The sequence below is a fragment of the Lampris incognitus genome, chromosome 13, assembly GCF_029633865.1.
Source record: "Lampris incognitus isolate fLamInc1 chromosome 13, fLamInc1.hap2, whole genome shotgun sequence".
NCBI classification, from domain to species: domain Eukaryota; kingdom Metazoa; phylum Chordata; class Actinopteri; order Lampriformes; family Lampridae; genus Lampris; species Lampris incognitus.
This window is the reverse complement of record NC_079223.1, coordinates 13157442-13180341: the sequence shown is the minus strand read 5'-3', so window position 1 is coordinate 13180341 and position 22900 is coordinate 13157442. Positions and strand designations below refer to the sequence as shown.

The following is a 22900-nucleotide window of genomic DNA, read 5'->3' as shown; positions in this document are numbered from 1 at the left end:
GTTCTCATCACGTAACCGTCATCTGTGTTCCCGATTTTCTCATCATGTAACCGCCATCTGTGTTCCCGATGTTCTCATCATGTAACCGTCATCTGTGTTCCCGATGTTCTCATCATGTAACCGTCATCTGTGTTCCCGATGTTCTCATCACGTAACCGCCATCTGTGTTCCCGATGTTCTCATCACGTAACCGTCATCTGTGTTCCCGATGTTCTCATCACGTAACCGCCATCTGTGTTCCCGATGTTCTCATCACGTAACCGTCATCTGTGTTCCCGATGTTCTCATCACGTAACCGCCATCTGTGTTCCCGATGTTCTCATCACGTAACCGTCATCTGTGTTCCTGATGTTCTCATCACGTAACCGCCATCTGTGTTCCCGATGTTCTCATCACGTAACCGCCATCTGTGTTCCCGATGTTCTCATCACGTAACCGTCATCTGTGTTCCTGATGTTCTCATCATGTAACCGTCATCTGTGTTCCCGATGTTCTCATCACGTAACCGTCATCTGTGTTCCTGATGTTCTCATCACGTAACCGTCATCTGTGTTCCCGATGTTCTCATCATGTAACCGTCATCTGTGTTCCCGACGTTCTCATCACGTAACCGTCATCTGTGTTCCCGACGTTCTCATCATGTAACCGTCATCTGTTCCCGACGTTCTCATCATGTAATCGTCCTGTGTTCCCGATGTTCTCATCATGTAACCGTCATCTGTTCCCGACGTTCTCATCATGTAACCGTCATCTGTTCCCGACGTTCTCATCATGTAACCGTCATCTGTTCCCGACGTTCTCATCATGTAATCGTCCTGTGTTCCCGATGTTCTCATCATGTAACCGTCATCTGTTCCCGACGTTCTCATCATGTAACCGTCATCTGTGTTCCCGACGTTCTCATCACGTAACCGTCATCTGTGTTCCCGATGTTCTCATCACGTAACCGTCATCTGTGTTCCTGATGTTCTCATCACGTAACCGCCATCTGTGTTCCCGATGTTCTCATCATGTAACCGCCATCTGTGTTCCCGATGTTCTCATCATGTAACCGTCATCTGTGTTCCTGATGTTCTCATCATGTAACTGTAATCTGTGTTCCCGATGTTCTCATCACGTAACCGTCATCTGTGTTCCCGATGTTCTCATCATGTAACCGTCATCTGTGTTCCCGACGTTCTCATCACGTAACCGTCATCTGTGTTCCCGACGTTCTCATCATGTAACCGTCATCTGTTCCCGACGTTCTCATCATGTAATCGTCCTGTGTTCCCGATGTTCTCATCATGTACCGTCATCTGTTCCCGACGTTCTCATCATGTAACCGTCATCTGTTCCCGACGTTCTCATCATGTAATCGTCCTCTGTGTTCCCGATGTTCTCATCATGTAACCGTCATCTGTGTTCCCGACGTTCTCATCACGTTACCGTCATCTGTGTTCCCAATGTTCTCATCATGTAACCGTCATCTGTGTTCCCAATGTTCTCATCACGTAACCGTCATCTGTGTCCCCGATGTTCTCATCACGTAACCGTCATCTGTGTCCCCGATGTTCTCATCATGTAACCGTCATCTGTGTTCCCGATGTTCTCATCATGTAACCGTCATCTGTGTTCCCGATGTTCTCATCACGTAACCGCCATCTGTGTTCCCAATGTTCTCATCATGTAACCGTCATCTGTGTTCCTGATGTTCTCATCATGTAACCGTCATCTGTGTTCCCGACGTTCTCATCACGTAACCGTCATCTGTGTTCCCAATGTTCTCATCATGTAACCGTCATCTGTGTTCCCGATGTTCTCATCACGTAACCGTCATCTGTGTCCCCGATGTTCTCATCACGTAACCGTCATCTGTGTCCCCGATGTTCTCATCATGTAAACGTCATCTGTGTTCCCGATGTTCTCATCACGTAACCGTCATCTGTGTTCCCAATGTTCTCATCATGTAACCGTCATCTGTGTTCCCGATGTTCTCATCACGTAACCGTCATCTGTGTTCCCAATGTTCTCATCATGTAACCGTCATCTGTGTTCCCGATGTTCTCATCATGTAACCGTCATCCGTGTCCCCGATGTTCTCATCATGTAAACGTCATCCGTGTTCCCGATGTTCTCATCACATAACCGTCATCTGTGTTCCTGATGTTCTCATCATGTAACCGTCATCTGTGTTCCCGATGTTCTCATCATGTAACCGTCATCTGTGTTCCCGATGTTCTCATCATGTAACCGTCATCTGTGTTCCTGATGTTCTCATCACATAACCGTCATCTGTGTTCCTGATGTTCTCATCACATAACCGTCATCTGTGTTCCTGATGTTCTCATCATGTAACCGTCATCTGTGTTCCCGATGTTCTCATCATGTAACCGTCATCTGTGTTCCCGATGTTCTCATCATGTAAACGTCATCCGTGTTCCCGATGTTCTCATCACATAACCGTCATCTGTGTTCCTGATGTTCTCATCATGTAAACGTCATCCGTGTTCCCGATGTTCTCATCATGTAACCGTCATCTGTGTTCCCGATGTTCTCATCACATAACCGTCATCTGTGTTCCCAATGTTCTCATCATGTAACCGCCATCTGTGTTCCCAATGTTCTCATCACATAACCGCCATCTGTGTTCCCGATACTCTTATGTTTCTGGCCAGTAAACCTTTTGTTTCACTTGCAGGGATACCGGCATTTGGGTCCTCAATTGCTGCTTCCGCTGTGACAAATATGATGATTGAGATTGCTGGGCTGGTGTAGTCACCATGACAAGACCAGTCCTTTGTTGTCGAGACTCGCTCATCGTGTGCTGAGCACACCAGCAAGCAGCAGCATTTTCAGCACAGCAGGGAGGATGCTGGAGGAGAGGGGGACGTCTCTGAAGCCTTCAATGGTGGGTGCAGTTCTTTTTCTTCACAACGATTGTGAATAAACGGTGAATGATGACCACCGTAAGTGCAAATAATTCAACGGATTCGATATCCCTTTTCTGAATAAACGTAAGCCAGCTGTCGAAGAGCTCTTTGAAACATCATTCTTCGGTTTCTGTAAAGTTACTCACCATCAGAGAAAGGTAGGCCGTAAATCTTTATTTACTTATTTGCTGCTGGATCACGTAGCTCGGCTATAGCTTCTACTACATGCCTATGCAGCTCTGTACTGGACAGTTGGTAATAACATTTGAGGGCATGATTGTCAGTGTCAACCGTGGCTATGTTTGAGGCCTAGAATAGACCTCTTTGTAGCACGTGTGTGTGTGTTTACGTGTACCAGAGAGAACACACGTCAGAGAGTGCTTAAAATGATATTGGTGTTGGTCTGGGGTAGGGCTCGGGCTGAAAAACTGCAGACTATGTAGGGCTGGGGCTTGAACAGTACAGGCCAGGGCTGGGCTAGGGATGGAGATTCTGGCCCATGCAGGGCTCTACTCTATCACCCGCTCTCTCGTGGGAAATTGGGTAATTCAGGTTGACGGAGGAGGGGAGAGACAGACAGCAGCTTGGAGATTACTGTCTGTTCTCTGATGGCGACTCGGTGTGTACCCTTGTTTCTAAACAACCTGCTTTTTGTGATGATGATGAAAGTCTCTTTTTTTGGGGGGGTTGATGTTTTTGCGTGTGGGGTTTTTTTTTTGCGTGTGTTTTGAAAGATGAAGAAATATTGCTCGTGTGAACATGTGCCCATCAATCTTTTCCAGATCAAGCTGAAATGCCTCAGGTACCTGAGTGAGCGGCTTGTTGTTGGATGCGGGGAGCGGGTTGGACACCATCGGTCCAAAGATGTCTAGGTCATCGCTGATCGGTGCTGCATCGCCGGGACAGCCGGTGGCCGCTCCGCTCTCAGGAGTATCTGGAAGACGGGCAGACACAAATCAAACGGAAAGAAACAAATTGAGAAAAGAAGGAATGGATGAAGCAGACCAAAAGATGGATACAGCATCAAGGCACAGAATAAGAGAAAGATGAGGGACATGCGATAGCAAGTATCTAAAATGGACCTTCGTTTCAATTATTCATTGGAAACATGCATTTCTAGTAAACAGTATTTCGAAGATTACAATCACATACTGTAATATATGCAGTGTTATCTCCAGTTGAGATTCTTGTAGTCATTCAAACATTTTAAAGAGATTCCCAGACAAGGTGACTTCCAGTTTGCAGCACTGAATAACATTATTTCCACTCTTCATCTTGCCCTTGCTCCATTACAGCCAGTTTAAGATGTTCCAGTTTGCGTGTTACAAGCTTCCCACTTCTCACAGTTTTTGGCATCTGATTAAAAGTTCATTTAAAACAACTACATAGTTTGGATTAACATGGATGTAGTGTCCTGTAACTGCTGAATGATGGTTTAGATCAGATATTGTTCATTAACTGTTAACAAACGTCCCATCTGTTGGCTAAGTTGCATGAATGAGTGGTTGCGTCCCGGCTCTATGGCCGCCTCAAACTTGACCGTTTCGAGCAGTTCTCATCTGGGTTTTGTCCGCCGTGTAGCACTGAAATGAGTTACCGTCACATCTTAAATCTTGATCGTACCGAAAAATCCAAACTGAGAGAGATGGGGCAGTCAGCTTGCTCTGGTGTCTCCCCTGCTGATCTGCCGTTACCGTCACATGAAGCAGACCTGGTCGCTTTCAAAACCCTTCTGGCCAGACGCCACGTTTTACTACGCTGGAAATCCCCCACTCCTCCGTCTCACTCTACGTGGCTCAGGGACATCTTGTATTTTATTAAGATGGAGAAAATAAGATGTGTCACAAAGGCTTCAACAACCAGATTTCATAAAACACGGGGTCCTTTCTTTAAAATTGAACTGCGGTCACTTGACAACCCATAAACTTGGGGTTCTCTATTTACATGTGTGGTGATGTGGGTGCATCCCTTAACTATTTTTTTTTACCATTACATTTTTTTCTGTATAATATATAATTGAATGTTATAATATTGCTTATTTGCCTTGAGTGTCCAAGTTGTGTTTTTGCTAACTGGCTAGGCAGCCAGGCTGTATGTTTGTTTGTTTGTTTTTTATGTTGAATTTCGGTTGCTGTTTTTTCTGGGTTTTTTTTTTCTTTCTATGTAAATATTAACATTGACTCCATATATGCATATACAATATTTTGATTGCAAAATTTCAATAAAAAAATGTGTGAAAAAAAAAAGAAATGGGGCAGTCATACCACAACATTTCTTACACACTTCAAACTCACATTTGTGCACAGATGTGTGTAGGAACAGTCGTTGCATGAGGTCCAATATATATTATTAGTTGTGTCGGAAAAGTGTTATGACAGCTTTAAGACACCTTTTAGGGGGTGTCTGGGTGACTTGGTGGTCTATTCCGTTGCCTACCAACACGGAGATCGCTGGTTCGAATCCCCGCGTTACTTCCGGCTTGGTCGGGTGCCCCTACAGACACAATTGGCTGTGTCTGCGGGTGGGAAGCCGGATTTAGGTATGCCCGTGTCGCTGCACTAGTGCCTCCTCTGGATGGTCAGGGTGTCTGTTCGGGGGAGGGGGAACTGGGGAGAATAGCGTGACCTTCCTATGTGATATGTCCCCTTGCGAAACTCCTCACTGTCAGGTGAAAAGAAGCGGCTGGCGAGTCCACATCTATCGGAGGAAGCTTGTGGTAGTGTGCAACCCTTCCCGGATCGGCAGCAATCGGCACGGTTTGGAAGAGTGGGGGAATTGGCCAAATTCATTTGGGGAGAAAAAAAATGGTGTGTGTATGAGCGGTCATTGCATGAGGCCCATTACATATTACTAGTTGTGTCTGAAGAGCATTATGACAGCTTTAAGACAACTTTTAGACAGTGTTGAAAACCCCTTTTTGTTTGGCCATCAGAGTGGAGGCTTTTTTTTTTTTGTGGATTTCTCCCCAATTGCATCCGGCCAATCACTCCACTCTCCGAGCCATCCCAGTTGCTGCTGCACCCCCTCTGCTGATTTGGGGAGGGCTGCAGACTACCACATGCCTCCTCAGATACATGTGGAGTCGCCAGCTGCTTCTCTTCACCTGACAAAGAGGAGTTTCACCAGGGGGACGTAGCGCGTGGGAGGATCACGCAATTCCTCCCAGTTGCCCCTCCCCCCTGAACAGGCGCCCCGACTGACCAGACGAGGCGCTAGTGCAGCGACCCGCACACATACCCACATCCGGCTCCCCACTCGCAGACACGGCTAGTTGTGTCTGTAGGGACGCCCGACCAAGCCGGAGGTAACACGGGGATTCCAACCAGCGATCTCCATGTTGGTAGGCAACAGAATAGACCGCTACGCTACCCCGGGCGCCCCGAGGGGAGCCATATTTGATGGAGAGACAGATGCTATGTAGACAAAGGAAATCTTTGTTACACACACTGTAGGAAGCCTTTCTTCACTTCCATTTTCCTCTATCTGTAATATATATATATATATATATATATATATATATATATATATATATATATATAGCGGGGTTTTTTTCTTCCGGAAACCATCAGTGGTGTTAATTAAAGCGCTCAACAAATGAGGAGTGGAACATTAAGACAGATGTAGGGGGGGGGGGGAAACTTTAATACATTTCAGTACAACACTGGAAGCTGATGAGTGTGTGACGCACAAAACAAGCTTGTACTGAAATGTATTTTTTCCTACATCTATCTTGATGCATCATCGGCATTAGAAACAACTGCGCCTGGAGAGAGAGCTGTGATACGGAGAGAGTGTGTTTTGGCCAGCGAAAATCCTTTCATCGCATGCGTTCCCATGCTGTTAGCTCTCTGTAGCGAGCAGTGGTGAGACCCTGAGTACACAATGTACCGCTCCGAGACGGGAGGAGAGAGAGGGACGGGGGAAAGGAGCTGCGAGTGAAAGAAAAAGCAGGAAAGGGATGGAGAGCATGTGAGGCTGACAGAGGGAGAGGGGGGGAGTGTGAGAGACAGAGAGAGAGAAGGTGCATCAGAGGTCATTTATATAACCACAATGATGAAACATCCATAATTTAGCCCTTTAAAGTGTGAACAGGACTGAACTCCTTTAGACAGACAGCAATGAAAAGCATTTACTCAGGAGAGAGAGAGAGAGAGAGAGAGATAGTGAGAGCGAGAGAGAGATAGTGAGAGCGAGAGAGAGATAGTGAGAGCGAGAACGACAGGAAGTGACAGAACAACATTCACCCAGAGACTTGAGAGCCAAGATTGGCGGGTGTTGGCTAGATAGAGTGTGACAGATTAAAGGAGAAGAACAGAGATGGAGAGAAATAAGGATTCATGTCCCCATTCCTGTCCTAGCCCCCACCCGTGCAAAACACACACACAAACTCTCACACAGACACACACACACAGACACACACACACACACACACACCATCACAGTTTTCTCTACTTTTTCCAATAGCTTTTTTTTATCTCAACTTAATTCATATATATTCGACACTATGTTCCAGAAATTCACACAAAAACCTTTTGTTTTATGTGTTTAAAGTATGTCACAACGTGCACTTGTGGACATACACTAATAAAAATGTCCGACTGAATAAATGGGAGTGAGACTGAGATAAGAAAACTGATCCTCTACCGCCACACAAACTAGCCAATAGCTTAGCAATTTCCACATCCTTCTAAAAATGCCCCGCTGTGATTGGCTGTCCGTCAAATCAGTCTCCCCCCCCACCCCCCTCACTCAACCCACCCGACTGTTCTGCTTCGTTCAGTTAAACATCAAATCGCGGCGGTACACGGGGCTCTTAATGGCATTTCATGGGATCTTTAATCCCGAACCCAAACCCCAAAATAGACCCTTGAGGAGGTGAGGAACGGCCAAAATGTCCTCACCCTTCTGGTCCTCACTAAAATAGCTGAACGAGAACAGACACACACACAAGCACACACAGCAGTTCCCATGGCAATAAGCTGTGGTCGGATAAGACGCCCTCATCATCGTCCTTCCTGTTGAGATGCCATGCTCCGCAGTCCTTTACTACAGGACTGATCTAATTCTTAAGCATTCAACTGGCCGTGCCATAGAAACATAGCTATGGTTTATGTGTGTGTGTTTAAATCACACACACACACACACACACACACACACCCTGCCCAGCTTCTTAGTGCTTTCAGTGAGCCAGGTTTCTACTTGTAGTCGAGCTGACACTGGGGTCAAAGGTCCATTTTAAAAGACGTCAGAACTGAACCTGATCTTCCTGCCGCAGCATTACATTTAAAATGTGATTTTTACCACATAGAAATATCCAAATATCCGTCAAATCTGCCTTGACTACTGCTGCTACAGAATGGGGAGGGGAGGGGGGTGGGTGGAGGTGGGGAATGGGCTTTTCAAGGACTGCTTTACTTGGAAACCCATGTTAATTCACACTGTGTCGTGACACCATGGTAGGGGTGAGAGAGTGTGAGAGACAAAGAGAGAGGGGGGTGAGCGAGGGACAGCAAGCAGTCGTTACAACTATCAAGGTGCGTAAAACAAGCGCACCACCACAGTGACGTCATGTCCCACATACACACCAGTTATCAATGAAGTGGTTATCTGGGGGGGGGGGGTGTATTTACCATGTAGTATTTTGGTGTTGTCGTTGTGAAGGGAATAAATGAACCCTGAAGAGTAATCCTGTTTCTGTCTTTACTGAACCAAAGCAGTCTTGCAGAAGTTGGTGCCGAAACCCGGGAAAGGAAGAAATGGAGAGCTGAAAACTACAGGTTTGCAAGATTAACGCTAGGAAGGAAAAGACAAACAATGGCTGAAATAGACCACCTGTAAAAAAGAGATCTTCAATCTGCTCCTCTATAACAAAACTGCTTGGAAAATCAGCAGATGATACTGACGTTCTTCAGGGGTTGATGGAACTATTGATAAAAGAGGGATATTTGCATAAAATAGATGGGGTAATTGAAGAAGAAACAAAGACGGAGGACTTAGAAGATGCAGTGGCAAGGGTTTTTTAAGTACAAGGAACACGTAACACTGAGGAAGACCAAAATAAGAAGAGTGCTTAGAAAAGCACAGCGAGATGCAGCCTCAACATCTTTTGAATCAGAATCCATTTAGTCGGGCGTCCCTACAGACACAATTGGCTGTGTCTGTGGGTGAGAAGCTGGATGTGGGTATGTGTCCTGGTCGCTGCACTAGCGCCTCCTCTGGCCGGTCGTTGCGCTTGACTGGGGCAGGGGACTGGGGGGGGGATAGCATGATCCTCCCACGGCCCACACGCTACGTCCCCCCTGGTGAAACTCCTCACCGTCAGGTGAAAAGAAGCGGCTGGTGACTCCACGCGTATCGGAGGAGGCATGTGGTAGTCTGCAGCCCTCCCCGGCTCGGCAGCAGGGATGGAGCGGTGACTGGGATGGCTCGGAAGAGCGGATTAATTGGCCATTTACAATTGGGGAGAAAAAGGAGGGGGGGGGAAATCCCCCCCCCCCAAAAAAGAAAAAAGAAACAGGCTCCATGCATTATAATGTGAAACTGCAAAAATATGCAGGGCATATCAGCCGGTGACAGTTTGAGACGGCTGTGCACAAAAATCCCAACTTGACAAAAACAGACAAGTTCAGCTATCTGAGGTCATATATCACGAGTGCAGCCGCCAACCTTGCTGCAGCATTACCACCGACTGAAGCCAATTATGATAATGCAATCCAACTGCTACACAATGGGTTCGGCAGAAAGGATTTGGTGATGAATTTACCTATGACCAAACTTCCTGTTAGGAATGCCTGCACACAACAGAGTGATTACTGTGAATAACCAGATTTAGTAATAGCTTGATTCAAGCATTTACATGGTTTGTAGTAATGTGATTTCCCCAATTAATCATGTTTACATGGCTTTATTTGATAGTCGGGCTAAGGCTGTCTTGTACGGTGGCAGTGCAGACCTGGACCAGTAGCCATGCTGTTCGGTGTTCGTGCTTCCCGCCCTCCGCTCCAGTTTTCTGCCTTGTGCAAAGCGGATAGCCACACAAATAATCACACAAACTGGATGTAAACATAATCATCATCATCTCAGCAGCTTATTTATCATTGAAGTGTCGACTGTTAATCATGTCAATTCTGCCAACAAGTCACGAGATAAGTTAAGAGTGCACTGGGAACATGCAACCATAGCAGGATTCAGCCCCCACCCAGCCTTAGTCAACAATGAACTTGGTTTTTCCAAAGCAAATGTTAAAAAACTTCACAGTTCAGCATTAAAATTACTCACTTGGGAAATGGAAAACTATTTGGATATTGATTACTTTATGTAATTTATGTAATTATAGCACTATCCTCCTACTTTTCTCTGTCAGACCCAATGAAAGGAATTGACTATTCTTACATTTTAAAGATAATTTCCATTATTCTTGATTTCCAGCATACACGGACTCATGGCCGGGCTAGCACTAAACAACCGAGATAAAATCTATTGATTGGGTGGGGGTGTCGAGAATAGGTTTAAATGGAGCTGGTTGCAAGAGACTGTTCAAGTTTAAGGAACCACATTTTCACCGAATTGCTTCAGCAAAATTAGGGAACCAGGCTAGGCGATTTGCAACATACGCAACCACCCAATTAACTAGGGCACAAGTGGGAAAATTACACTCCAGAAACAAATGGAGCATGAAAGTGTGGACAATCCAACAACAGAACATGTGCATTTAGATAGCATCAGCAGATAATGTCATTGTTGCGGCTCCACGCAACAACCCAGAGCACCACAGCTCAATTCCTCCTCTATGCAACCATGCTGCACAGGATAAAGTATGTGTTTTCTGATTTTGTATCACCTCTTTTCAGTCAACTCTTCTTTTCTTTTTTACAATGTTTCAAACAGCTGGTTATTAACTTAGATAATGACATAAATAGATATGGACTGAATTTAAACAGATCTACCAATTTGAATTAATGACCGGACATAACGGTGAATAAGATTACTTCCAATGGGGAAAATACCCAAAGCATTATGTAAATATTGCTGAACTCTCAGTGGACAGAACATCTGCTTCATACAAGCTCACCCATGGTGTGAAGAAGACTATCCAAGACAAAGTCCTAGAGGAAATAAGAAGTTTCCCTTTCTCTCTCAACATTGATGAGGTCACATACTATGCTGTAGTATGAGTAATATTAAAAATGGCCAAAGTGTAGATCTAGATGTTCTAGAAACACCTCAGCTGAGTACTTCTATCATGAGGGTAGCAGGAGAAGAATTAGGCAGAGAACTGGAGCGAAAAGGTAGGCAACTGGCTGACACTGCAGCAAGTGGGATGGAGATGCAGGAACTGGGAGTATTAATTGGAGCTGATCGTTACTGGGAAATTGTGTCTGGAGAATTAGAGCGCCTCTCTGGATCACTGGTTGCGTTAGACAGTAAATTTGGATGGCTCGTCCAAGGAACTGGATCCATGCTTAATGTAATCCCAGAAACAGAATCCACAGATGTTGGAACTCCTTCTGGGAGACTGAATCCATCGGGATTGCAATGTAACGAGAATCAAAGAGAAGTGACGAGGAGGTACGGCAGTTTTTTTTTAAAAGTCTGCCCAGTTCAAAGGAGGAAGATATGAGGTGAGCTTACCATGGAAAAATTAAAACAATGACTTGTCTTCCAGTTATGATGTAGCCAATAGAGGTTTTGATCAGCTCATTAAGAAGTTCAAAACTAATGTGCCACTTTTCGAACAATACAGGGAAGTTATTCAAGATTATGTCAGTCAGGGCATAGTGGAACATGTCGAAAATGTTGTAACAGACAACCCCATTTATTATCGCCCACACAGAACAGTCATTAATGAACATTTAACCACTAAACTCAAGAGCAGTGTTTGACACTTCTTCACATATTACGGATTGTCTATTGTTAAATGACTACTTAATGACAGGCCCTAATATGAATCCCAAGTTACTCAGCACACAGCTGAAGTTCAGACATCACAAGAGTGGCATTTATTGCTGTTACAACAAAAGCCTTTTAGCAGATTTCTCTTCGAGAGCACGACAGGGATGTATTAAAATTTCTCTGGATAATGACTTTCCTAAACCCCATGAAGAAGTCAATACGCACATCATGAGCATAACCATAGTTCCATTTGGAGCACTCCCCAGTCCTTTTCTTTTGGCTCTAACCATTAGACATCAAATCATCAGGCATTAGACTTGAAGAAATACCGAGAGCAGTGTCCTACTGCGACATCGATACTTGTTGTGTTTGTATGTAGATGACCTGATCTGTAGTGCGCCTAGTGTACAGGCAGCTGCCAGCTTATCCACGCAAGCCAAAGTTGTCCTGCAAGATGGAGGTATGACTCGATGTAAATGGAACAAATTCTGGAGAGCTGAAAAACCCATGGAATGAAAACATGGAACAAACAGGAAGTGGAAATGTTAGAAGGGAAATCTCTGTTAAAATTTCTTGGACTGACGTGGAGAATGGAGCAGGATGACCGCCTTTAATCTGAACAACTTAATGGACTTTTTGGAAAACAAAGGGAACACCAAAAAGGGGCATGTTACATACTGCTGCACATATAGTTGATCCAACTGGATTTCTTTCTCCCTTTAACATCAGAACGAAATGTCTTTTCCAACAAATGTGGGAGCGTGGAATTGAATGGGGCAACCCAGGGACCTTTCAAATCTATGGCATCAGCGGTGCACAGAATTGCCTAGCATCAGAAATATAAAAAATATAAATATATCCAGATGTTATCATGCAGCGTTCATGGATCAGAATGTATAAGTGGAGAAAGAGGTGCAAGAGTGGGTACGAGACAGCCGCGTATCTACGAGTCATTCCAAAAATGCTGAGTGCATAGTAACTCTTATAACATCCAAAACCAGAGCAGTGCCCCTTACAAAGGTTAAGTTACCCAGACTTGAACTGCAAGGTGATCTTATCGGAGTAAGACTTAGACTTATGCCAAACGTGGAAACCTCTTGTGGAAAACAGTCAGAGATACTGTGCCGAACTGAACCTGCACAGTGGCACCACTGTAGCAGAAGTGAAAATCCTGCAGATGTTGCAACAAGGGGCATAAGTGGCAAACAGTTAAGAAAAAATTCAATGCTGTGGACAGGTTCAATGTGGCTCAAACAAAGAGACATTAACTACTGTAAAAATGAACTCGGACCACATGAAAAGGATGAAGTTGAAAAGGAAAACCTGTCTGTTGTAGAAATTACAAATTTGGCAAATGTTGAAAGTTCAATTAAAAAGGAATTCTTTGGGGTGTCCGGGTAGCGTAGCAGTCTATTTCGTTGCCTACCAACATGGGGATTGCCGGTTCGAATCCCTGCGTTACCTCTGGCTTGGTCGGGCGTCCCTACGGACACAATTTGCCGTGTCTGCAGGTGGGAAGCCGGATGTGGGTATGTGTCCTGGTCGCTGCACTAGGACCTCCTCTGGTCTGTCGGGGCACCTGTTTGGGAGAGAGGGGGAACTGGGGGGAACAGCGTGATCCTCCCACACGCTACGCCCCCCCCTGGTTAAACTCCCCACTGTCAGGTGAAAGCGGCTGGCAACTCCACATGTATCGGAGGAGGCATGTGGTAGTCTGCAGAACTCCCCAGATCGGCAGGGGGGGTGGAGCAGCGACCGGAATGGTTTGGAAGAGTGGGGTAATTAGCCGGATACAACTGGGGAGAAAAAGGGGGAACACCCCCCCCCCCAAAAAAAGGAATTTTTTGGATTAAAACTTGGTGGGGTGGCATGTGGGAGACTGGTGAGGTGAGTGAAGACTTGCCTGTGCAAAGTGATTAGAAAAGCTTCTTGAGGTATGAAGAAATCAAAACGATTCTGACAGAAGTGGAAGCAGTTGTTGATTCTCTTCCCATCACTTTTAATCACACAAGTAGTGAGCAACCTGTTCCACTAGCTCCATCACACTGTTTGATAGGTCTTACAACACTACCCTCAACTGGCACCGCAATATCAACAGCACCTACACAAATACAGTGCGAAGGTGACAGAGACAGTGAGACAGGCAGACAGAGAGACAGACAGACAGTGACGTACGCAAGCAGAGAGGAAGGGGTGTGTGAGTGCCCCAGGCCGTCGCGCCGCATTATGTGACTTATTGATTAGGTGTGAAATCTCACCCACCAGACGGACGGGGCTTCTCGGTGAGGCGTTGGTTATTTATGACAGGCCAGACCCGCTCTCACTCCCCCACGCCGCCGTAGGGAATTTTTCATCATCGTCGTATCTGCAGGCATTTTTGGCCCTCGTCTCCATTCTAATACTGTGCCATGTTACAGCGGAAATACACAGGCCTATGTACACATCGCAAATTGAAACTGCAGAGGCTGAAACAAAAATGAGCCCCCCCCCCCCCCCCAATTTATCTAGCAGGCAGTAAAAAAAAAAAAAAATGAATGGACTAAGAGCCACAAAGCTTTAGTAGAAAGGTCCTCCCGTAAGTGTCTGAGTGGGCCGCGGAGGCACTAACACCATGTACATCAAAGGGATCAACCATTTCCAGAGGAGTACCTAAATGAAAACTGCCAACAGGGGAGATGGTGTCCACCCCCCCCCCCCCACAGCAGGGCATGTAGCGAGAACCCCTTTTGTCTCCCCCCTCTCTTCCCCCCTTTGCAATTTCAGCAGCGATAAATAAGCAAAGTCTTTTCAGGTACTAACTGAGATTACAAGTGGCCTTCGACCCAACCCACATCAGGGTGCCAAATTTACATCAACCAGACCACAGGACCTTGCAAAGGAATCATGTTTTTGACGTGATGATCCAATTTATAGCAGGACACGAGAACCCTTAATGACCTTTCCAGTTTATCTTCACCGTTGATCGCAGGAAGGAGAGTTAATCCGACCTCCACACAAGACGAGAACTCTTTTCCACAGAAGAGGAGAGAACTTTCTCATCTCTCATCACTGGTGAAGATGGGAGTAGGTGGCTAGGTCTCTCGGGTCAGACGATATGCTGTTATCCGTATTTTATTGTTTTAATTTTGATATACTTTATTAATCCCTGCGAGGAATTGTTTTCTCTGCATGTAACCCATCCTAGCTGTGTAGCCAGGAGCAGTGGGCAGCCGCCGTGCAGCGCCCGGGGACCAACTCCAGTTCGTCTTGCCATGCCTCAGTCAGGGCACAGACAGGAGTATAAACTCTAAAATGTATGTCTTTCTGATTTGATTTCATTATTTCCTTTCATTTTATTTTATTGATGTTATTTGGTTAATCTTCTCGTATAAGATGGTGTTTTTCTCATATGGCAATCAATGAGTGGTTATTAAACTTCTGTTCATCTACTGATAGTAGCTATAGAAACTCATCTTGCTGGACATTTTAGAAGATATTATTTTGGATAAGTATTTAATGTAATAGAACGATTGCTGTTTAATCATATGTTCTCATGCAACATACTTCCCATGTTTAAAATCACTATCGACTGACCATGGTGTTTCAGCGCGTATGGTCTGAATACTCCGCTCTCCTAAAATCCTGAATGAATACCAATAAGGAGGCAGATCATGATGCCCGGCGCAAAAACCATCTATGCCGCCTGTTGAATGCCAAGAGCAAGGGAAGGATAAATAGCCAGGTCTGCTTCTTTGTTCGGGTTTTCCCAAGTATTTTTTTTTCTTTAAGTCTTTTGACAAATTTTTTCTCCAAAGTCTTTTTCCCAAGTCCCCCCCCCACTTCTTTTTATACTTAGTATTTTTGTGTGTTTTCCCCCCCTTTATTTCACGAAGTTATGCTCAACGCACCTTTAATATTATTTACATCTTTTGGAAACAAGGCTCAGTTCCATATCGCCTCTCAACTGAGTTAGCCAGGTTTGCTATTTTTTTTTCAATTTTGATAACAAGGAAAGCCTCGCGTGTGATAATTTTGAAAGTTTTATCATCTGGCCAACAAAATTACTTTCAGATTATATTTACCAAGTCAGATCAAGTCAGTGTAGTGGACTACTATCCAAGTATTGCTCAAACGGACCAACGGAGCAAAGATCCCATTGCCTACTAACTCTGGACTGTTACCAAGGACACCACTGGACATGCCTACCAGCATCTGATTATTGCTAAGGGACCCAGGCAGTTGCCCAGGGAACACTACATACAACCATTAATGCAGAACCGGCCGATGCGCAACATCGTTGCCAGGCAACCTCGACTCACTTGTGGGTTCACTTCAGCATGGACGTCGGCAGTAAGCCTGCATCGCCGACTACGGCGGCCTCCATCGGACCAAATCATCTCTACAGCGACGCTTCATCTAAAGTAGGCTCGCGTCATATCAACTGTATTTGAATAGAGTTGATGTCAAATAGTTATCTAAGATCTCAATTTTAAACCTCAGAAAGATTTTAATCAATTCATAGCGTCTTCTCTGGTAGATCTGAAAATCACATACCCTTTTATGCCATCGCCAAACTAAGTGACAATCTCCACTCTGCCAGTTTTATCTATTGTTATTGTTATTAATCTATTGTTGTTAGACATTTAAGACACTAATACATGTCTCTATTATTCAAAGTCCATGTCTGTGTGTTTCTCTAAAAAAAAACAAAGACAGAAATACCTGCAATCCAGAATTAACAACTTCAGATCTGAAACTGATTAATTTGGCTTATCTAAATTTCCTATGGAGGTCATAGGTGGTGCCCCTAAATTGATAACGAGGACATTCATAATATTGTGGTCATAGTCCGCGACAGGAAAAAAAGCAATGTGACGACTTGAATGACACGGTGAACCAAGATATGACAAAAACCAGGGAGTGTTTAAGGAAAAATAAGTTTATTTCAGCTGCGGCGTGGAGTGAGAAAGCTTCAGTATCATTCCATTTTGTGATAAAAAAGCTTCAGTATCATTTCATTTTGTGTTAACGGATGTTTTAATATTTATGCTGCAATGTCTGTCTTAATGAAATCCACTTTCAACTCATGGTCTATGTAATACTTGTGATATTAATGTGGTCCATTATTTTTCGTCAGTAACCAGATCAACCAAACTGAACTGATTTTTAGATATGATGTTACTTGAGCTTTATTATTTTCCATGAGCTCATTAGCTGGGTTATTTTCACAGAAATACAGAATTTTTGGCATATTCAAGGGCGAATTATAATTAGGTTTGCTGCATGAATTAAGCATCATGAATAACAGAAGATAGCGATGATGAAACGGACATATTCTCGCAACAACTCCAAATCTTATTTTGATTTTTTACCCATAATCCATTTTTGACCCTAAAAATGCAGCGATTCAAAAGGTTGGCCGCCAGATAGCGCAAACAGTACTTCAGCACAGCAACGTGTGATTCCAATAGAAATGAATTGGTGGCGCAGTAGAAGTGGCTTCCATTTTTTTATTACAATTCCCTGATGTACATGCGCCACGTATGGAGAACGACACAGGTTCAAACCCTGACTTTTCAGCATTGCAGAACGCCGGTCCTCTCTTTCACTGTTTAACTTTTAATGCCAGTCTGGTTCCTGTCTGATTTGTTGTGCATGACCTGCAGCCGTAAATGGAATCGCCCTGCAGAGGGATAAATTAAATTGTATGGTACCATGTCGTCTTTCCCGTCTCTTGGGTGTTATTTGGCTTCTGTGAGGTGGAAATGCTGCAATAAATAATTTCTAAAGAGGCAGTAAACCCTTAATTCCTTTCTCTGAGCTGAAAAACATGCTGGTTTTTCCCCAAGATGGTAAAACTGCTTGCCCCAGTGATAAATTCAACATAAAACGAGACCGCATCATGCATTCGCTTTGAAGGGACAAAATCATTGGCATCCATTCAACTTGCCGACATCGCGTAACTTTGTGACAGAACGGTGGTCCTGGTGCGTTAAATGAGCATTTACCGACTCCAGCCAGGGGCGAAGATGGAAGACAGGCATGTTAAGGATAATTAAGGAACATCAGGGATCTACGTGGGGTTTAAATGAGATCGAGTCCAACACATTTTCTTTTTACGGTATTTTGGCTCCCGAACAGAGACTAACGTTAACCAGGGCAGGATGAAGGTCTAAGAGGAGAAATGATGATGATCATCTTATCTCCTTCCTCATTCTTACCCAGGCCCAGTAGGTCCACAGATGGCTCGGCGCTCTTTGCAGGACTGGCTCTGGGATCAGACTGGAGGTCTTCCCTCTTCTTGGATGAGGAGAGAGCAAAAAGAAGAGGGGGGGGATGAAGAGCGCAAAAGGGGGAGAGGTAGGGAGAGAGGAAAGGGAGAGCAAGGTAGAGGAAGGAAGAGTAGAAGCAATAGCAATAAAAAAAGAGCAAGAACCCAATGTGTGTGTGGGGGGGGGGAGAGAGAGAGAGAGAGAGAGAGAGAAATGGTTAACACACAGGCCATTAGAAGTATATAACAAAGGTAACAAACGCAATAGCCCTCACCAGATGATCAATGCATCACATTATATTCACTGTCATTTCAATCTAACACAACAAAAAAAGTATTAGAGAATCAGAAACCTGTCCAAAACGTGCTGGCCGTCGTGCTGAGGCGAACAGCAGAGATTTGACATTCACTGAGGTTCACAAGCAAGGAAAACATTTTCACTTTTGCTCTGTTTTCATGTGCACAGTGCATTGTTTAACAGGGGTATGGTAAAGAGATCACAATCTTTCAGTTATTCTATTTGTGTGCATATGTGTGTGTGTGTGTGTGTGTGTGTGTGCATGAGTGAGAGAAAGCGTGAGATGGAGCAAGAAACAAGGAAATCCTATGTCACCATTCATAAACTGCCTTGCCTCGCCATTTAGAAGGATCTGGATTGGCTTAGATGACAAACTAGCGGACAAGGTTGTCTCTAGATGTTTCCATTTATTTATTTATTTCTCGTGAGTTGGCTGTTTGACAGGGTGTACGGAGGTTAGACTTGAGTGATGTCCGGGTGACAAGTGGCTCTGATTGGTTTTCACAGCTGGTTACAGCCGAAGAGAAGGTTTGTAATTGGAAGGAATGCTGCCGATCGATAACGCCACCCGGAGCAGGTAAATGAAGCCTTCAGCTGGTGCGATGCCAGTCTAAACGATAACAACTGAAATAAACTGAAACCCTCCCTTGTTTTCTGACATCGCATTGGACCCCCATCAAAACCACACCAGACGAACAAAGAGACACCAGGAAAACCGTCTTGTCACACGGTTAAGGTTCCTGTTCAGGGAAACGGTTTGCAGTAACGTTGAAACATATGTGAAACCTGACCACGAAAGCTTACTGAATCCCATTTTGCCTCTATGACAAAATCAAAACTCAGCCAACCTGACCATACAGTCTATATATAGAGCTCCGAATGAGAAGCTCATTGCATAGGGGCCCTATGATTTCCAGGATGCAGAAACACGAACAGAATCACGTAACTGAGACATAAAACTAGATTTCAGATTTAAACATGGAAATGTGCTCAGTTCGGAGATTTAGGTGAGACTATTACAAAATGTATACCATTATTAGGAATTGAAAGTATTTTGTCCTTTGACCATCTATTGCTCTCCCTCGCAAAAGCCCTGTCGCACTTCTGTCTCTGTGCACGTTAAGTGTGCACATCACAACGTGCACACGTCAGAATATATATAATGGATATAAAAATCCTACACACCCCTGTTAAAATGGCAGGTTTTTGTGATGTAAAAAATGAAGCCAAGATAAATTATGTCAGAACTTTTTCCACCTTCAATGTGGAATTACAACCTATAAAAATAAAGTGAAAAACAAACCGAAACCTTTTAGGGAAAAAAATAAATATACAAAACTTAAAATAACCTGGCTGCATAAGTGTGCACACCCTTTTATCATTGGGGATGTGGCTGTATTCAGAATTAAATCACATTCAAACCCATGTTAAATAGCAGTTAGTACACACCTCTCATCAATTCAAGTGACTGTGATTAACCCCAAATAAAGCTCCACTGTTCCTGTAGGATTTTCCTGACATCATCTTGGTTGCATCCAACTGCAAAAGCCATGGTCCACAAAGAGCTCCCAAAGCATGAACGGCATTGATCAGGATAGGGGTACAAAAGAGTTTCCAAGGCATTAGATATACCATGGAACACAGTGGAGACAACCATCAACAAGTGGAGAAAACATGGCAAGACAGTGACATTACTAAGAACAGGATGTCCCTCCAAAATTAATGAGATGACAAGGAAAAAACTGGTCAGGGAGGCTGCCAAGAGGCCTACGCCAACATTGAAGGAGCTGCAGGAATTTCTGCTAAGTACTGGTTGCTCCCTACATGTGACAACAATCTCCTGTATTCTTCATAATTCTGGGCTTATAGGGTAGGGTGGCAAGATGGAAGATTTTTCACGTGAAAAAAAAAAAAACATCCAAGCCTGGCTATTTTTTCTAACTGTTTTATTATTATTTTCATGTAAATGAGAAGACAAAATAAAATAGTTGACAAAAACCAAACATGTAACACCCCCACTACCCTGACAGCAATGACTGAGTTAGACACTCTCACAACAGGGGGGGGGGGGAAACCCATAAATAAAACTAAAAAAAAAAGAAAAGGGGGGTGATGTCTGGATGTTGGTATGAGGTAGATTTAGGTTCATGGGGATAGCCAAGTGAATTAGACTTGGGGCATCAGTGGAGGAAAGCGCTTGCTGGCACTGAGAACAGAGAAATAAATTGGTTCCAAATAAAGTGAAATTTCTCTGCCTTGTTTTGTCGTGTATATCTAATCTTTTCAAGACGCACGTAACTCATTAAATCGCTCATCCTGTGTATATGAAAAGGTAGTGGAGTGGACTTCCTGCTCATGACAATCAACCATTTGGCAATTAGTGTGGAGAAGGCCAGGGCATCTTTCTGGGAGTTAGATGAACTTTAAGGTTCCATAGTTGTTTTTACCGCTTCAGAAATAGAATTAAAAATTGACTTCAAGAAAGTTAATAATGTTGGGCAGAGCCAAAACATGTGAATCAATGTAGCTGGAGCCTGCTTGCATCTATCACATAGAGGGTGGTTGTCAGGTTTAATTTTAGACAGCCTGACTTTGGTCCGGTATATTCGGTCAATGAGCTTGAGTTGGATAAGACCATGATGGCACAGATGGAGGAGGACTGGTTTCTGTCTAAAACTTCATCCCACTCATCCTGAAACTTATTTGAAATCAGACTCCAACTGCTGTCTTCACTGATAGATCTCGGGATGGTGTGAAGTTTGCGATAAAGTTATGTAGATGGGAAACCACCCCTTTGTTGTGAACACTGTTCTCCTGTATATTATCTAGCATAGTTTTAGGAGGAAGTGATGGAAAATCTATATCTGAAAAGGTAAGTTTTGGGGTTTTTTAATTTCAGGGACAATTGAGAAGGAGGCAAACATTTTATCTATATACAGACCTTAAAATGTTGTAATACCTTTTTTATGCCAAATCGTGAAGGCATTATGACTCAGAGATGGAGGAAAAACTGGGTTGTTGCTACAGGGAGAGAGTACTGGAGTTGCCGACTTCTGTAGTGGTGTTTAAACTGTTTCTATATTTGCAGTGATTGATTAACAATAGGGCTATAATTTAGACTAGAAGGAGACAGAGAGTGGGGCACAAGCCGGTGTCATAAAGGAAATTGGCTTACACTAACCCAGTCACTAAGGCTATAATAAGGCCAGTGCAGGATGCTGTATATATTTGCTCCCCAATAATATACTTGGGAAATTGGAAGGGCAGGCCCCCCTGATGCTTTTGGCATCTATTAAGAGTGTCTTTCTTATTCTAACAGGGCCTTTATTCCATATAAAAGAAGAAATGGCTTGGTCTAAGGTTAAAAAAAAGAAAGAAAAAAAAGGACTTGGGAATGAAGATTGTGACTCTGAAAAAGAAAGAAAATCGGGGACCAGTGCTAATGCGACCTTTAAGAGATAGGGGACGGGAGGACCAATAAGCAATGTTGAGTCTAGTGCACTATAGAGTAGAAATATAATTTTTATATTAATCTACAAATTTTTGTGTAATTATAACTCCAAGGTATTTAAACTCATTTAGAGCCAGTCTGAATAGGGCAGCTGAGCGGGGGAGGTCCATGACAGCAGCATTTAGAGGGAACAGTTCACTCCTGCTAATACTTAATTTATAACCAGAAATGATACCAAACTGTTCAATACAGTGAAGAACTCTAGGTTGTGATGTGGCTGGTTTTGATTTGTAAAGTATGACATCATCTGCGTACAAGTAGATTTTTTGTTCCAGACACCCGCCGGTGATACCCAAGATCGTATCGTCTGCACGGATAACTATGGCCAGGAGTTCGATAGTGAAGGCAAAAAGGAGTGGTGATAAAGGGCACCCCCGCTTTGTCCCTTGTTCCAGTTCGAAATAAGGAGAGGAGACATCATTAGTGCGAATGGAAACTAGGGGAGATGTGTACAGGAGCTTGACCCAAGCAATGAAGCTCTCACCAAAGCCAAATCTATGCAAAGTGGAAAGAGATAATCTCATTCAATGTGGTCGAATGCCTTTTCTGTATCAAGAGGGTCAAGGATCTCCTGAGACCCTGAATAATATTTAATACCCATCAAATATTGAAGGAAGAGGTTCTATTTTTGATAAAAACCCTTTTGATTGATGTGGATTAGCTTTGGTAGGATAGACTCCAGTCTTCGAGCCAGGGCTTAGGCATTGGCTGGGCACAAGCTTATGAGCCTGAAGCTGCCAGTGGATTTTTATCCTTCAGAATCAAAGAGATAGTTTTTATGTAGGGACTGTGGCAATATACAGGTTTTAAGGGCTTCATTAAATATTTTAAGCATGTGTTTCACCAGGATAGCTACAAAGGTTTTTAAAAAACTCAATGGGGAACCCATTGAATTCTGGGCACTGACCACTCTGCATAAACTTGATGGCTTGTGTTACTTCATCTAAGGAGGGAGGTTGATCAAGTTGGGACTTAATGTCTTGGCTAATTGAGGGGATAGGCAGGTTGTCAAGGAATGAGTATAACAGGGACTGGTC

General features: G+C 43.9%; 1 protein-coding gene across 1 annotated transcript in view; it reads right to left on the bottom strand.

The window, feature by feature from the left end:
• Positions 1-22900, bottom strand: part of smap1 (small ArfGAP 1) — a 129455-nt gene that overhangs the window by 21747 nt on the left and 84808 nt on the right. Inside the window, exons 7-8 of the mRNA XM_056292162.1 lie at positions 18005-18083; positions 3719-3846 (exon numbers count right to left, since the gene is read on the bottom strand). Coding sequence (XP_056148137.1) covers positions 3719-3846; positions 18005-18083 — 207 coding nt within the window. The remainder of the gene's footprint in view (positions 1-3718; positions 3847-18004; positions 18084-22900) is intronic.